Here is a 17,433-nt window from a genome sequence, read left to right on the forward strand (position 1 = left end):
TTGGGAATCCTACCTTCCTTGTCATTTCTGGCACATTGGAAATAATGAAAAAACACAGTTTAAAGTGGAGTCCAATGTAACTGTAAAATGTTGGATATATGCGACCTAAAAATGCATCTATAGGCTAGGTTCACACCGCAGGTCTTAATGTTCAATTCAGATTTTTTGAAAAAAATCAGATTTTTTTGTGTAAGCGTTCATATTACATTATGAATGCGACCTCGGTCTTGTCTGCTGTATGAACACATGCGTCGTCAAAGTGGCCCGCATGCGCAGAAGAAGAGACGACGTCACACCCGACATTGTGTTTGCGGAAGTAAATGTGGTTCAGGTGTCGGGGCATTTATACAGTCAAGCGATTAGGTAGCAGGTAGAAATACAGTATTTGGGGGTAATTATGAGGCGAGGCTTTAATATCTCATTTCATGGAGACATCACTAACGATGACGTCACACCTTACCCGTGCCTAAAAAATGAATCTATCTGAGCCGTGGCTGAATTACTACGATCGCCATAAATGTCCACTTTATGCTTCTTGTTTCAAGGTGGATTAAAGTAAAATATAAAGTCAATAGTGTTACTCAAAACAACTTTGTAGATTCTATCCCCTGCTGCCAGCAGTTTCCCCTCTGCCAAAATGTGCTCCGGATGACGTCAATGTTGGATATATGCGACCTGGCCATTCAGACCGCGAACGTATTGGAAAAGATCGCAATACGCAAAAAAAATCCGATCTGGGTCGCATTTGCCTGCGGTGTGAACCTAGCCTATGTGGATTGCAGGGTTCCTACGGATCCTTAGTCTTAAAACACATTGAAAGAATGAATCTAAAAACAAGTTAATTGGCATTAAAATGCCTCGAGCTTTCAAAAGTCTTAAAGCGTTAACACGTAATCAGTAGGATTTTATGATTGTAAATAGTCTCAAAATAAATCATAATTAAAAAAATGCGAATGACTTGTGGTAACATTGTACAATCACAACAGCAGCACCACCAAAACAATGATGTGGTTTTAGTCGGGACTCTTAGAGCAGATGCACATGGATGTACTATAGCAACTGTAGACAACATGGGCGAAGTTGGTCTCAAATTTAATTTCAAACAGAATGAAAAAGTCTTGAATTTTAACTTGCCTTAAACTGTAGGAACCCTGTATATTCTCACTAAATACAAATTTGTTTGAACCATCTCACCTGTGTGATTTTCTACAGCACTTAAAGGAGAAGTCAACCCCCCAAAAAATAAAAAATCTCTCACAGCTCACCGCTTTGTTGAAGCTGAGCCATGATTGTTCATTACCTGAGCCCTGAGCAACTGTGACAGTTGACAGAACGTGGCAAAATGGCCGCCTCTGACATTGACAAAAACAGGTGGATTTTACTGCTTCGCTCATATTCCACAAACAATATTAATCAGAATGCTGTGGTTAGACTAGTGGAGCTACATTGAACATTGTTCAAGAACATTTTGAACATTTTGAGGTTGACTTCCACTTTAAATTAGCCATTACACACAATAAACAGCAGCTTGAAGAAAAATAAACAGATAATTTAAGATATGTTAAACTTTTACTTTTACACAGCGTGTTGTTGTGACTTTCAGATGTAGAATAGATAATGATGTATAGTTTCATGTGTAATGTATTTTTTTTATTATTATATTTCTAACTGAAAATTCCTCAAAAAGTGATTAGGATTTGAGTTCCGTCTAATTAGAAGTAAAAAGTGCCAGAAGCTTACCACACCTGGAATCATATTGCAAAATGTACCTTTTAGAGCTAACGCTCACAATTAATTAAAAAAAATAGTACCCTTCTATAGGCCGGTCCGCCTCGAATTTTAAATGGTCGTCCGTCGGCGAGTCCGACTTTCAGTCGAACGTCGCTCGTCATGGGCTTATTAATGTATTATTGATAAATGTACTACAAACCCAGTTCCAATGAAGTTGGGGCGTTGTGTTAAACAAATAAAAACAGAATCCAATGATTTGCAAATCATGTTTAACATATATTTAATTGAATACACTTCAAAGACAGTATATTTAATGTTCAAACTGGCAAACTTTCCTTTCAGCAAATAATTAACTTAGGGCTACACGGTGGTTGACTGGTTAGCACATCCACCTCACAGTGCAAAGGTCGTGGCATCGTTTCTGGGTGTTGTTGATGAATGGCTTTTGCTTTGCATAGTAGAGTTTTAAGTTGCACTTACGGATGTAGCGCTGAACTGACAGTGGTTTTCTGAAGCGTTCCTGAACCCACGTGATGCTATCCTTGATGTCAGTTTTTGATGCAGCGATCGAAGGTCACAGGCATGTTGGTTTTCGGCCTTGCCGCTTAGATTGCAGTGATTTCTCCAGATTCTCTGAACCTTTTGATGATATTATGGACCGTAAATAATGAAATCCCTCAATTCCTTGCAATTGTGCCATTGCGTCATATTGTCCTTAAATGTTTGGCGGCTAATTTTTCACACAGTTGTTCACAAAGAGGTGAACCTCGCCCCATCTTTGATTGTAAATGACTGAGTGAGCTCCTTTTATACCCAATCATGGCACCCACCAGTTCCCAATTAGCCTGCTGACCTGTGGGATGTTCCAAACAGGTGTTCGATAATAAGCATTCCTCAACTTTTTTTTGCCACCTATCCCAGCTTTTTTGGAACATGTTGCAGCCATAAAATTCAACTTAATGATTATTTGCTAAAAACAATATTGCTTATCAATTTGAACTTTAAATATCTTGTCTTTGTAGTGTATTCAATTAAATATATGTTGAACATGATTTGCAAATAATTTCATTTATGTTCAACACAATGTCCCAATTTCATTGGAGTTGGGTTTGTATTACCCAAAGTGAATCAGCAAAAAAATTGCGGTGTTTTATTTGACTCGACAGTCTCTCTTCAAATGCACATTTTGTATTCTAAATATGACTAAAACTACAGTTTTTCACCTCTGCAATATCTCTAAATTCCGTCCGTCCCAATCTATCTGCTAGTGACACCGAGATCATATTTCATGTTTACGTCTTGCCTAGACTATTTTAACGTATTGGTCTCAAGTCTTCCCATGTGTAGGATTAAAAATATGCAGTTAATACAAAATGCTGCAGCTAGTCTACTGATTAGGATGAGAAAGTTCGGCCATATCAACCTAATACTAGTTAACTTGCATGGGCTCCTGGTCCACTTGGGATGCGATTTCAATGTTTTGCTTCTTACCCCATGACATACTACAAGGCTTAGCACAGTTGCTCAGGGCTCAGGTAACAAGTCACAACCAATCATGGCTCAGCTTCAGAAAACAGGTGAGCTGTTATTGGTCGTTACACTGAGCCCTGAGTAACTGTGTTCATTTTCATTCGACAGAAAGCTTCAGAAAACAGGTGAACCGTGATTGGTCGTTACACTGAGCCCTGAGTAACTGTGATGTCATTTTTCACAGAAAGTGGCAAAATGGCCGCCACCTGAGATGGCTAAAAACGGGTGGATTTTGCATATTCCACAAACACAATAGTAATCAGAATACTGTGTTTAGACTAGTGGAGGCACAAAGAACATATAATTGTAAAGATTTTGGGGGGCTTTTTTTTTCTCTTTAAACACACTTAAATGTTGCCCACTCAGCATCCATTGCAGCCTGGTGATCCTGATCATCCCATCTGCGGCCTCTTCTCAAGGTTTCTCAATTTTCCCCAGATGAGTTTCTTTTTTTTTTTTTTTTTTAGTTTTTCCTTGCCCTCTTGTGGGGTTAAGATCAGGGGATGTCGTTGATATTTGTCAGCTGTCGGCTTGTGAAGCCCTTTGAGATTATTTTGTGATTAAGGGCTATATAAACACATTTGACCAACTCACTTTTAGATTTCTCTGGAACACGTGTAATGTACTTGTGCATGCGACAGTGCACAAGTGATTGACCGAATTAATAGTCATTACAGCTTGCCCTGTAGACATCTACACTTTGGTTGGGTGCCATGGAATCTACATGATTCTAGAATGGAAAGCCCAGAATGAGTTCTTAATAGTGACAAAGTGATCACAACACATGCTGTACCTTCAATTTTATTGTAGTTTCTGTACACGCCATATGTCACGCGTTCCAATTGCTTTGAACAATCAGTCTTACTGCGGCTGTGCTTGAACAGTCATCTTTTTACATTGGGCGATCTACGGCTATTGCTGGTAGCCACAGCGAAGCTGCTTCTTGAAATCACTGTAGCTCAGGGTGACATCTCCTTCTTCTTCTTTAACTCCATCTCAGTCTGAATGCGCATGGACTAAAGGTAGGCAGAAAAATACCACATCAATGACCAAAAAGGAAATCTTAGGTCGTCACCAAAATACAAGGATTTTCTGATGTGAAAATGAGTCCACAGTCAATCAATTGTAAACAAGCACTGCACTATAAATTGCATGAATGCACACACCCTAAAATGAATACGTTTTTGATGCCCTTTCTGCCAACATTCAGTAGTTTAGTAGTTTTAGGACGCTGCATGGGGTGATAACGAGAGATAAGAGCCCATGACTAACATGAGTGCAAGTGTTTGGTTTTCAATTTGCGGATTGTAGAGCTTAGGCCCAATGTTTTTTTTTTTTTTACAGCCCCCCAAATCCCTGGCAGCACCGCAAAAAAAAAAAAAAAGCTGCCATATCCCAAAGAAAAACTGGTGTTTTTTAGGTGAACCTTAACACTAGAGTGTTAGACCAACAAGTCTTTCTCTAGAGTCATAAAAATAATGATTTCGTATTTCTGGTTGTGGAACAAATCCAACAACAGGAGCGATTTCAGTTTGTATAATTTACACAATCACATAACGGGATTAAGGTTCTTGCTTGGTCATTACTACATGTTCTGGTGTGTCCATTATTCTGTGGATTTGTTTCACAACATCATTTGGAGGTTTGGGGCAGAAATGGACTGGTATTTCGAACTCTCTCCACTTTGACTAAAGCCCTTGTTCCACTTAAAGAAAAACAGCCCAAAGGTATAATACTGCCACTACAATGCCTCAAAATGGATATAGTGTTCTTCTCGGGATGCACATTGTTGCTTTTGTGCCTAGACTTTGCTTGAAAATGAAACCTCAGGCCATAGCATATTTTTCACCTGTCTGCAACCCTTCACACACCCACATCAAAAATCGAATTACAGAACTTGAACGATCAACCATTTGGTGTTCAAAGTCCACTAACGCCACATGCTACTGCATTAAACCACGATCCCTACTGCATGATATCGCTGTACCTCCAAGTCTTTGGTGATGGTATGGTTGGGCCCGTGGGTGACCATGAGAATGCTGCAAGCTTTGCAGATCATGCTGTGGCCCAGCTCAGTCTGGCCCGACCGCCAGTGTAAGACGCCTGCACGCATGATGGCCAAGCCCAGCTGGGCGTTGTTGTGAGGATATAACTTTCTGTTGATGGAGGCAAGGGGCGTTAGTAAACACAGTTAACCCAAATTTGTTTTCAACTGATTTTCTCAGGTTGTATCTACATATTCATTTGTAATACATATTGGATGTTTAGTACAGTGCAAATGATCTGTTTCTGCACACACACAGCACACAACTTCCTGCAAGACTATTCAGGCCACACCCACTAACTGCACTGTTCCATCAAATGCAGCGATAATATCTACATACTGTACTGTAAAATAGTATTTGCCATCTTCTCAAATTCTTTTTTTTTGCCTAGGTTCCCCACATCAATATTTAAGATCATCAAATATGTAAATATCAGACAAAGATAACCCAAATAAATATGAAATGCAGTTTTTAAATAATGACTTTATTTATTAAGTGGAAATTGAGTTTATTAAGTGGTATTTTGTGGCCACACTAGTACATCAACATTTTTCTCTGTTGTTTATTGTGTGTGTCTGTATTCATTTCATTTCATTCATTCATTCGCTTTGGTGAACAGATGTTTCAGGTGTTTTTTGAAAATGACCACCATAGAGTTCTAGAGGTGAGGATCTGCGGCACAAAATCTCTATCACCTAATGTCGAGAGTTTAGGTTTGGGATGGAGGGTTGATGATGAGACGAAAAATGATTAGGGCATGGAGGGTCTCCACAATAGTGTCAATGGGAGCTGGGTGGAGTCTGGGTACATTTTGAAGACTTGATGATGGATTTTACATGGGATTGGAAGAATAGAATGCAACCCAGAATAATCCTCAAATTGGTTTTAGAAGAAGGGTGCATGGAGAAGCCATCACTCTTAATGGATTTTTCAATAGACTTCTCAGCAGTGCTTTAGTGGCACAACCATGAGCCTCATATTGTCTGTGTTAATTTGATTAAGTTTGATGTCATCCATGACTAGTGATGTTGGGGCATAGGAGTGAAAGGTCAGCGGGAGCGAACTGTAGATAATGAGATAAAAGAGAAGGGTTCCAAGTACAGAGCCTTGTGGTACGCCTTGGTTCAGTTGGAGCTATATTATTGATGATGACAATGTTCTGTTGGCCAGGTATGACTTGAACCGGGAAAAAGCTTTACTAGTGAGGCCAATGTGTTGGGATGGGAATGTCATATAATAAATTAAAACATAGGTAATTGTAAATAATATCCATCCATCAGTTTTCTATCCTGCTCGTCCTTAATAAGGTGAGCTGGGGATTGTCCCAACTGTCCGTGGGTGAGACGTGAAGTACACTCTGGGTTTATTGCCAGCCATTCACAGGCATATTTACCAAAAAAACAAAAACAATCCCACTCACATTCACACCTCTGGATGAGTGATGTTTGAATTAACTAAACATATTTAACTAAACATATGTATTTGGAATGTGAAAGGAAGCTGTAGCACCGGGAGAAAACTCACGCAAGCACGAGGAGAACATGCATACTCCGCACAGGTTTCAGAGCTGAGAAACCTCAGAACTGTGAGCAGGGGCGGACCTAGAACGTGGCTAATGGGTGCCCTGGAAAAATCAGGGTGGGCCTAAATATTTCCCTCACTGAGCAATCCTCCTGTCGCGACACATCTTATATTCAAATAAAATGACAAACTGAATAAAAAACACAACGAAACACAAATTCAAAAATAATTTCACAATAATTTACAAAAGATTTTAAAGTATATATTTTTTCGTGAAACTCACTGGGTGGGCAGCCTGTCAATCTGTGTGGGCTTGTGCAATGATGTGTAAATAATTATAGAAATGAAAAATCATTATAAAAATGTATTTATATATATATATATATTTGTTCATGTGGTCAACTGGTTAGCACGTCCGCCTCACAGTTCAGAGGTCGTGGGTTTGAATCTGGCCCCGGCCTTCCTGTGTGCTGTTTGCATGTTCTCCCTGTGCCTGCGTGGGTTTTCTCCGGGTACTCCGGTTTCCTCCCACATTCCAAAAACATGCATGGTAAGTTGATTGGAGTCTCTAAATTACCCCTAGATGTGATTGTGAGGGCGGATGTTTGTTTGTCTCTGTGTGCCCTGCGATTGGCTGGCAACCAGTTCGGGGTGTCCCCCACCTACTGCCCAAAGACAGCTGGGATAGGCTCCAGCATGCCCGCGACCCTTCCTAAGGATAAGCGGCATAGATAATGGATGGATGGATATTTGTTCATGTATATTATGCTATATTACCAGTCCATTATTATTAGCAGTTAGCAGATTTGTGTTGTCTGTGGGCGGCACGGTGGTCGACTGGTTAGCACGTCCGCCTCACAGTTCAGAGGTCGTGGGTTCGATCCCGGTTCTGGCCTCCCTGTGTGGAGTGTGCATGTTCTCCCCGTGCCTGCGTGGGTTTTCTCCGGGCACTCCGGTTTCCTCCCACATTCCAAAAACATGCATGGTAAGTTGATTGGACTCTCTAAATTGCCCCTAGGTGTGATTGTGAGTGCGGATGTTTGTCTCTGTGTGCCCTGCGATTGGCTGGCAACCAGTTCAGGGTGTCCCCCGCCTACTGCCCAAAGACAGCTGGGATAGGCTCCAGCACGCCCCGCGACCCTTGTGAGGAGAAGCGGTACAGATAATGGATGGATGGGTGTTGTCTGTGTGATTCAGAACAAGAAAAAAACAGACAGTGTTCCGGTATGTAGTAGATAGTGTAGTGAGGCATGCCTTACGTGTATCCATCCACCATCCTCTGGGCGTACCCTGCAGCCTCAGAGAAGAACCGCTGGTGTGAAAGTACCTCGCTGGCTACACTGAGCACACGCAGTTTGTACAAGTGAGTGTCACCCAGGACATTCTCCTGCTTCTCCAAACACTCACCACACAACTTCACCACCTAAGGGCAGAAGAGGCCAGTTAGAGCAAGTCCCGGGGGTCAGGGGGGGTGCTGTCCATATTGGCTCATCCGAAAATAAGCTCAGGTTCTGCTGCTTTCCTGCTAATCCTTTTTCTGTACCTGTTAGCCATTTGTGCCTCCTCCTGTCGCACTTTAGCAGCCTCATTGTTTCCAGCTGTTCCCTGGTCTACATCCGCTTCCCTTCACCTCAGTGCCAGGTTATCTCCAGCCTTTTTGGACCTTAAGCTGATTTTGAACCAACTTCTCGGACCCTGCCTGTTATCCCGACTTCTGCCTCTGCCTGCCACCTGACGGATATGCAAATTTCTCTCTGTCTTCTCAATTATTGAACTTGAAAATCGGAAAATGGATTTGGATTTTTGGTTCTTTGACTATTTATGTTGATAATGGATCCCTGATTACTGGCTTTGGACCCTTCTTGGAACCTGAATTCAGATTTGGATTGTGGACTTTCACTACTCCCTTAAGACGATGGAAGAGAGATGAAAATGTACCTGATGGAAATCTCTCTCAGAACGGTACTTCTCAATCTTTTCCAGACAATCTTCACTGAAGGCAATCACCTCTTTCAGCTTCTCAGCAGTGGGCTGTGAGGCACATGTATTTTGTTTGACTCTTCCTGTGTGTTCAAGCAAAGTTGTAGAATCAAATAGCCCCGCCCCCTTCTCACTTTGCCGTCTGCAGCAGCCATCATCAGGTCATCCTTGAGGTGCTGGCTGCAGTGTTGACACGTGCACTCGAAGTGGTAACGTTCCATCAGCTTCTTCTTGCGGTCACTTGACAGATTTAGGAAGTCGACGTAGCTGACAGTCAGCTCTTCGCCCTCAGGGATTTTTCCTAAAGCGCGCAGCTCGATCCTGACAGAGAAGACCCAACCACTGTATTTATTTCGCCAAAGAGGGAAAATGACAAAAGCAAAGCATGTACATACTGTATCATCTAAAGCACTGGTGGAGCGAGAGAGGGGCCCACGGGGGCACTGCCCCCCACTGAGATAGGATTGAACCCCGCAGGTGCTTGACCACATAATTGATCTGGGGTATTTTTCCAGGAATTTCTTTACACATTTCCTCCCATTCTCTGTAGAGAACATATAATGAATGTCTATCAGTATTTTCTGAAGAATTTTGGGGGTTTGTAAACATTTTTTGTTTGGTTTTGTGGACCACTTTTACTTTTGGCCACTGAGTCTACGTGCTTCACTATTTCATCCACAGGTTCTTTAAGAAACACAGGTACCAAGAAACCTGTTGTCGAAGTATATGCTCTTGCCTCTTTAAAGAGGGAGGTAACCCAAACATAGTCTAAACACGGCATTGTGATTAATATTGCGTTTGTGGAATATGAGAAATCCACCCGTTTTTAGTTAGCTCATGGGGCGGCCATTTTGTCACTTTTGTTGACTGAAGATGACATTGAAGTTGCTCAGGGCTCAGATAACGCCCAATCATAGCTCAGCTTCAGAAAACAGCTGAGGCGTGATTGGTCGCATTTGTGCTGTCCTTTGTGTGTCGACAGAAGTGACAAAATGGCCGACCCCTGAGATGGCTAAAAGTGGGTGCATTTTGCTGTTTAATTTATATTCCACGAACGCAATAATAATCAGAATTTCAACTAGTGGGCCTGCATAGAACATATTCTGGAAAAAAATATGTTTGGGTTGACTTCCGCTTTAATAATCTTTGACATAGTGTATTCTCATTTCACTCGGTCATGTGACCGTAGATCTCCAATAATATTCGCTTATGAGCGGGTAGGTGGAAGTTGTCTGGGGCCGCTAGGGAAAGAGTGTTTGTTTGCTGCTTGAGTTGGGTTTTATTCAGTTTCTTTGAACTACTATTAGCATTGATTGCACTTTAACCAATGAAGCTGCTTTGACATTTGAATGTAGTTCAATTATTGAATTGAATTGAATGCAGTTTACCTGTTGCATGTGTTTAATCATATTTATTTATAAAGTGCATCAAACTTATGGCTTAAATGAATGTAGTGCTGCTATTGTATCGCTAATTTTTCACAGCTCTAGCACTTTCACATTATAGCCTTTTGATAAACAAACAGAATTCTATTGTATAACACGGATGATGAATGAGAAATTATTTTCTGACTACTTCTATTGCAATTAGTGTTATTTAGTTGGAAATGAATTAAGATTTTTGTACACAGATTCCTTAAATGGTCCTGTTTGGTACAGGCCAGGCTTTTATTTGATGATGGCAAGCTAAGTAAAGACCGTCACTGAACGGAACTGTGCTAAAAAATTTGGGACAAAGGAACTCTGTGTCTCAAACTTTTGACAATGATTATTTTTTATTAGATTTCTATTTTTGAATTATATAATACAATAAACATGAACCATTGGTATACATGGTGATTGAGAACTTTATTATTTCCAATGAATGACCATTCATTTTTCACATTCTATGTTGTATGTTTATTTGTCCACCTGTCTACTTCATCCACTGGTAGGCGGATATATGTACAGTAATTATGAATTTCGTCAAGTATTGTTCAAAATTATGTTATCCACTGGCGAGGGGAGAGTGCGAAGCTTCAGATGAAGCTATTTTACTCTTCCACCCCACCCACAAAATGTTATCCAGAGCTGATCCTGAATCCAATAGTTCTTATTACAGATGTTTAAGTGGTTTTATTTCTACCATTTTATTTTGAATATGAAACACATACCTCCTCTGAGAATGGAGAGCAGAGCTCACGGCAGTTTGGCTGCAAAAGAAAGTGACAAATTCAATGTTGATCAGGATGCACTAAGCAACCTTTATTAATATGTTAAAGCCCCAATCTAAATCAGCTACATCATTCTCTACTCTAAAATGTGAAGTAAGTGGTTATATGTGACACATACTTGCCATGGTTGAGGGCAACAAAGCAGTTTGGCGAGCAGTCATGGTTGACCAGACACAGGTTGGGGAAAAGCCCCAAACCGACAGCTTGCAGTCCCTTCTGGTCATTCATTGTGAATCCATTACACATAATCTGCACACGCAAAGAGGAGACATGTCAAGACGACCGTGGCGATGCCGCAGGTAAAATGAACACATTTGATTGTTCAGCGTTACAATGCCAAAGATATGCGAGATGTAGTCGACTGAGTGCCGTTTCGTCCCGTGGGACCAGTATTCCAGGAAAGTCTGAACGTCAGTGTCGAGCTGTTTAAGGTTCTTCTCCGGCAGGTCTGACACGTGGTCCTCCAGCTGTTCCACTGAGATCAACTGACTGTCTGACACAATGCCTGTATCCTTGTGAAGGCGCCACAGCACACGAGCAGCAAGACTGCAGGCGAAATAAAAAGGTGGGTTGGGGTGGGGGGGGGGTTGTTTGGTTGAGGAGAATTATAAATTCTTAAAAACTCAAAAACGCTCAAAAATGTTGAGACAATCAAAGAGCCTAGTGTCATCTTAAATCGAGAACATAAGGTTGCAGCATATGATGCACAAAACTGCTCCAATCTGCATCATGATAAGGCAAACAATAAACAAAAACATTATTGTAATTCCAGTGTAGCCTCGATCCACTGCATCTTAAGAGACGTTATGCAAATGCACTTTGATTCTTTTTTTTAACGTTTCTTTTGCGGTGATGTGACATGAATTTTGAAGATTGAATTCAATTTGTATGCATCAGCTAAGTCATTAAAAATGATTTTAGGCCATAAACATAAAACAATCCAATGAAAAACAATTAGCACAGCAATAACCAAGCCTGTCTGCTTGTACACTTGTTTTGGTAGTGACAGCAGTACTCAGCATTGCTCCAGGGCTTGCTCACAAAAGGAAAGAAAAGTGTTACAGCGAAATTCCTAAAAAAAAGAGGAAAAAAAACGGAGAGAAAAGGCACATCAGCACAACTGTATGTTCACAGACGCAAAAATGAAGCATACCAAAAAAAGAACGCCATGCCTACTGTGAAAGAGAGGAGGCTCTGTTAGGTTCTGGGGCTGCGTTGCTGCAAATGGCAAATGCGGTCTTGAATCTGAGCAGGCTACAATGAAATTCCAAGACTATCAGAATTGTGCAGAAAGAAATGTCCTGCCCAGTGTTAGAAAGCCTGGTCTCAGTTGCAGGTTGTGCGTTTTGCAACAGGTTAATGACCCAAAAAATACAGCAAAAAAAAAAACAAACACCCAAGAATGGCTAAGAACAAAACATTGGACTATTCTGAAGTGGTCTTCTGTGAGCCCTGAATGATAAAACATCTGTGGAAGGAGCTGAAAGGTGCCATCTTGCGAAAGCACCCTTCAAACCTGAGACAATTGGAACAATTTGCTTATGTAGTGGGCCAAAATACCAGCTGAGAGGTGCACAAGTCCAAGTGAAAGAAAGAAAAGAGTAATCAAATAAAAAGATGTGTTTTTTTTCTTTCTTTTTTTCCTTTTTTCTAATAATACCTTTGCAACCGCAATTCTAAACCAATGTCTGATTTTTATTGGTTAATTTTCATTATCTTTTTATAGAGTGACCCCAAAAACAGGAATTTTGGAATGCATTCATACAGGAGCACGCATCTATCTACAGGAAAGAAAATTCCATCATTGTTTCTTAAATGTCATGTTTTAAGATTTCACTTACTATGAATCAAATATTTTTCTTCCATCACTCTTGGTGTTATAGGATTGTTAAAAAGATCCCGATTTTTTGTGTCACCCTGTATTTATCATAACTTTCTTCAGAGTTATTCTGTGACCACTGTGGGGTTTTCTTTCATTAACTAAGAGGCGCCAACAATTTTGTTCACGTGTGTATGTATGTATCATGTACTGTATGTATCTATGTATGTATGTATGTATTGGGGTGTAACAAAAACCGGTTTGAACCATAAAACAGTTTTTTGATTGAAAAGAAGTGCATCAAATCAAACCGAATCCAATCGTTCCACTTTGAAATGTATTGAAATACATATCGAATCGTCTTTTATTGGCGAGATATATCTTAGAAGGAATTGGCACATTTAGAGTATTGACAAATTCATTCAAATGTGGGTAAAAATGACAACAAATAAGTAATTGCGAGAGATGCACACCCCTAGTATGTATGCATTTATGCTCCTCACTAAAACAAGATTTGCTGAATCCTATTACGCTGTATTGTTTATTTATCCCACTTTGCCTGTGAATGTTCTTGTCCATCCAGTCACTGTTTTCAGTGAAATGAAACAATTGCAACTTATATGAGGATGTTGGCATCTGGTTTTGGAGTTGTGCATTTGGGTTTAGTTGTGACATAGTGAAAGGAAAACAGTCACAATCAATCCCACTTTCCCTCATCTAAAAAGTGGACTGGATGCTTTTCTTACCGAACATTTTCATTGGGTGCCTTGCCAACCTTCTTGATGGCCGCACACTCCTTCTTGTGTTCATCCCAGCATGCAATCTGGCAGGTGCGGTTGCAGTAGAAGGCAAACTGGCATTGGGCGCAGCGATGTAGCGTGGCCTGCTGACGGAAGCAGCTATGGCACACCTGCATGAACAAGCTGAGGGAGAGTAGAAGGAATTCTATCAACGTTTTATGACACCAAAATCATCAAATGAACCAAGACACGTTCAACTGTAGAGGATCTTCATTTTTAGATTACCCTGGCCAACAGCAAATTTTAATCAGAGATGCCTTTATGTGTCCCTAGACGTATTTTTGATGCTGATTTAAAAACATGTCTTTACTTTTTTCTAGCACATATTAGATATTGTCATTTTTTTGTTTTGACCTTGCGCAGTATGGATTTTTCCATGCTTTGTAATTTAGACCTGTGACATTTCATCAGAAAATTACACTGGTTGCTAAACATAATCCTTATATCATAAATGCTACAAAATATATTACTATGTTTCATATTATTATTATTATTGTTATCACTATTACTATTATCAAAACTAGGGCAGATTTGGAATAAGCACAAAAAAATCATCTTGAACAGTTTTCTTGCATCTCTGATTAAAACAGTTAAGTAAAAATGTGTTGGCCAGTGTTGTTAGGGTAGGTTTAGTATTATTTGTCACGGTCTAAAAACCCCCATTCAGCTTTCATTTGTATTCAAAAAAGTTGAATCCAAATTTGTTCTCTCAGTACAGTAATTTATGATGAATGATTTTGATCGTATTGCACGTACAGCTCGCTCAATGAATTTATTGCGCTGTGCGAATACTTGTAGTGAAATCGTTTTCATATAGCCAAGACTATTTGTTTACACATAGTGTCTTACATTTGTCACTCACTCGTATTTTATCAATGTTGAACTAAAAGCTGCATTCTATTTTGAAAGTCAGAAGGTTCTTTTATGACCTTAAGAGTACCGTAATTGTTTCCAGTGAGCAATCAGTATTCAAACGTCACGCAATCAATACAAGTCCAAAATAAAGTCAGTCATGTGCAGCTTCAAATGACACCTCGTCAGCCACCGCGTCTCGGTTTGCTGATGCCATGACAGTCGGAGAATTTAGAAATGAGCTCACATCCCAGACAAGGCTGGTGGAGGCACCTGCGGTCAAAAAAAACATGCTCACTGCAAAACAATTGTTGCTTGATTTTGTCTAATAGAACAACGACAGGATCCTCCTACCTGTCAAAGACCACCGCAGCAAAACTGGCCTCTGCAAAGACCACCTCCCCGGTGCTGAGGTCTCTGCCGGCTCTTAGGCCGTGACCTTTGTGCCCAGCGTCAAACAGCTCAACACTATCCATGTTCCCCACCGTCATCGTGCCGGCTGAACAAAACAAAAGTGAGGCAGACAGGAAGAAAACGGTAGCAGAAGGCGGGCCGTGGCCTAGAAACGCTTTTGGGAAGTACTCAAAGTTCTCACGGAGTTCTCCGACACGTTAAGGGGCGCTGGCTCCTTGGCCCGACCCCTGCCATAGCCAAAAATACATTCACCTCCTCTAAGGGGTGCGCCATGTCCCAAGTGTTGGACGCAAGAGCAGCAGAGGGAGGTGAGAGGGTCTGAGGTGCCAAGGTGGGAGTCGTTCCCTTGTTGGGTTGCCTCCCTCCTATTTATTTTTGTCTGGAGCAGCTGTCACCTTCCCTCACTAGCTCATGAAAAGCGAGAGACACGCTCACACTTGCTTTTATTTCATGGGTGGTTCGCAACCAATACGCGAATAAGAAGCACTGCGTGTGGACAAAGGATTGATGGATCAAAAAAGTGACGCTGGCCCGCCACGTTTGTTTTAGCCATTCTGAAATAATACTGTTACAGAATTACAGATAGTGTGAGCAGCATGACACAAAGAATGCACAAAACTTTGAAGCAAAATTAGGGAAGCTCTAATTAGAAAATTACATTAAAATTAGATCTGTCCTAATTTTGCTTCCCATCACAGTGGAATCAAATTAAACTTCCCCCCCAATCCTCATTCTTCATGCACTCAGAAAAATGGCCGTGGCATAGTTTATTTTCCAAGTATTTTCACCATGTCATTGAATTTTATAAAATTATAACATTTTTAGACTTTATTTATTTTGATTCATTAAAATCAGCATAAAGCATGTGAATTTTAAAAGTAAGGATATTTAATCAGTTAAAACATATGTATATACAGTTTAAATATGTCAGTCTGTGGATGAACCAAGATTCATTTAGTTCATATGTATGAGTGAAAAAATAGGTTTACATAAATATTTCAGTATATCTATGCACATTTCCAGTATTGGTAATGCAACCTGTCTGTCAACAGCATTTGAAATAGACAACAAGGACTTTCCCAGCATGCCTAGTTGTAGTTGTAAAGAGTTATTATAACTTAACCTTCTAATGGCTTTGATTATAGCCAATTACGTTTTATCGTTAAAGTTACTTCTTGTTTGTGATTTGTGTAATACTAGTTGTGCGTCTTCCACTTACTTGTGCATAATTTTATCACCGTGAATTAATTTGGTGTTCAGTGTAATGACTCCCTGATCATTTCCAAGAAATTTTATGATCAAGAGTTACGCCCAAGAATGTGTGCTCATAAACTCTTTCGATTTCTATATTATCAATCATAATATTTGTTTGTATGTTTACATCACGTTTTCCAAAGAACATGATCTTAGTCTTATGTAAATTTAGTCACAGTTCATTTCTTGCAAACCAATTTTGTAGCTTGTTTATATCATTTGTAACCTCAATCATAGGTTTTTCAGGGTTTTCACCTGAAGTCAAGTCAAATTTATTTATACAGCCTTTAATCACAGGAAAGTCTCAAAGGGCTTCACATATGCACCAGATCATATACACGACATCCCCTGATCTTAACCCCCAGGACACACAGAATTGTAGTGTCATCCGCAAACAGGACAAACTTAGGTTTTTCAGACACCAATTATAGGTCGTTGATATATAAAAGGAAAAGTTTTGGGTCCAGTACAGATCCCTGGGGGGCTCCATACACAATGAGGGATGGACCACGACCACGTGGTCGATTAAATATACAGGACGGAACGCGGTGGCGGTTAGGTGATGAACAGCTCTGAGGATTGATATCAGTCTATAGTTTTCAAATAAGTTTTTGGCACCATTTTTGTAAATGGGCATGACATTTGCCATTTTTATTTGTTCTGGAAGCTTTCCCGTTGCAAATGATAGATTAAAAATATGGTGTAAAGGCTTAGCGAATCCTAGGATAACTTGTTTGACAATGGTTATGGTCAATTGTTTTTTATTGGTGAATGCATAAACAATTTTGATTATTTCTCCTTTATTGGTTGGATGTAGGCACATGGATTGTACATCTTTTTGGAATATCACATACTCGTTCTGCGACTGATGATGCAATTGTTGAGGCTAATTGCGTATATAAATACAATTGTATTGTATTGTTTTGTATTGTGCAAAGCTTGCTGATGAGCGGATCATTTCAATTGCAGGCAGGGAGAGATGGAAAACAGGCCGGATAGGGGCTCTTGAGGACTGCACTTGAGCACCCCCGTTCTGCGCAGTTCTCACTCGCCTGGACCAGAACTGCACTCCTCATGAGCCACAATCCAGCCTGTTTTAGGTTTATCTCTATGGCAACACACCTGTTTCAAATGATCAGCTCATCAGCAAGATTTGCAAAAGCCTGATAATGAGCCTGATTTGAATCAGGTGTGTTGCCATAGAGATAAACCTAAAACAGGCTGGATTGTGGCTCATGAGGAGTGGACTTGGCCACCCCTTGTGTAGAGAGTTGA

The 17,433-nt window shown here is 40.4% G+C and overlaps 1 protein-coding gene across 1 annotated transcript; it reads right to left on the reverse strand.

The window, feature by feature from the left end:
• Positions 1–4,078: 4,078 nt before the first annotated feature.
• On the reverse strand, positions 4,079–15,135 carry smyd1a (SET and MYND domain containing 1a). Its single transcript, XM_086053585.1, has 10 exons — positions 14,845–15,135; positions 13,585–13,761; positions 11,352–11,565; positions 11,138–11,268; positions 10,960–10,998; positions 8,942–9,128; positions 8,766–8,858; positions 8,087–8,250; positions 5,249–5,417; positions 4,079–4,277 (listed from the first exon to the last, which is right to left on the reverse strand). The coding sequence occupies exons 1-10, from the start codon at positions 14,979–14,981 to the stop codon at positions 4,221–4,223; spliced, it is 1,368 nt and encodes a 455-aa protein (XP_085909711.1). The 5' UTR covers positions 14,982–15,135; the 3' UTR covers positions 4,079–4,220.
• Between the last annotated feature and the right edge of the window lie 2,298 nt (positions 15,136–17,433).

The sequence above is a fragment of the Filicampus tigris genome, chromosome 15 (assembly GCF_054856515.1).
Source record: "Filicampus tigris isolate MCC_2025a chromosome 15, RoL_Ftig_1.0, whole genome shotgun sequence".
Classification (NCBI taxonomy): Eukaryota; Metazoa; Chordata; class Actinopteri; order Syngnathiformes; family Syngnathidae; genus Filicampus; species Filicampus tigris.

Excerpts from the sequence above, each read along its gene's own strand:
- smyd1a (XM_086053585.1), bottom strand. The coding sequence starts at position 14,981 with ATGACGGTGGGGAACATGGATAGTGTTGAGCTGTTTGACGCTGGGCAC. Across the intron at positions 13,762-14,844 it reads GCTGCGGTGGTCTTTGACAG|CTTGTTCATGCAGGTGTGCC; the intron begins GTAGGAGGATCC and ends ACTCTCCCTCAG. Across the intron at positions 11,566-13,584 it reads GCACCCAATGAAAATGTTCG|TCTTGCTGCTCGTGTGCTGT; the intron begins GTAAGAAAAGCA and ends TTTCGCCTGCAG.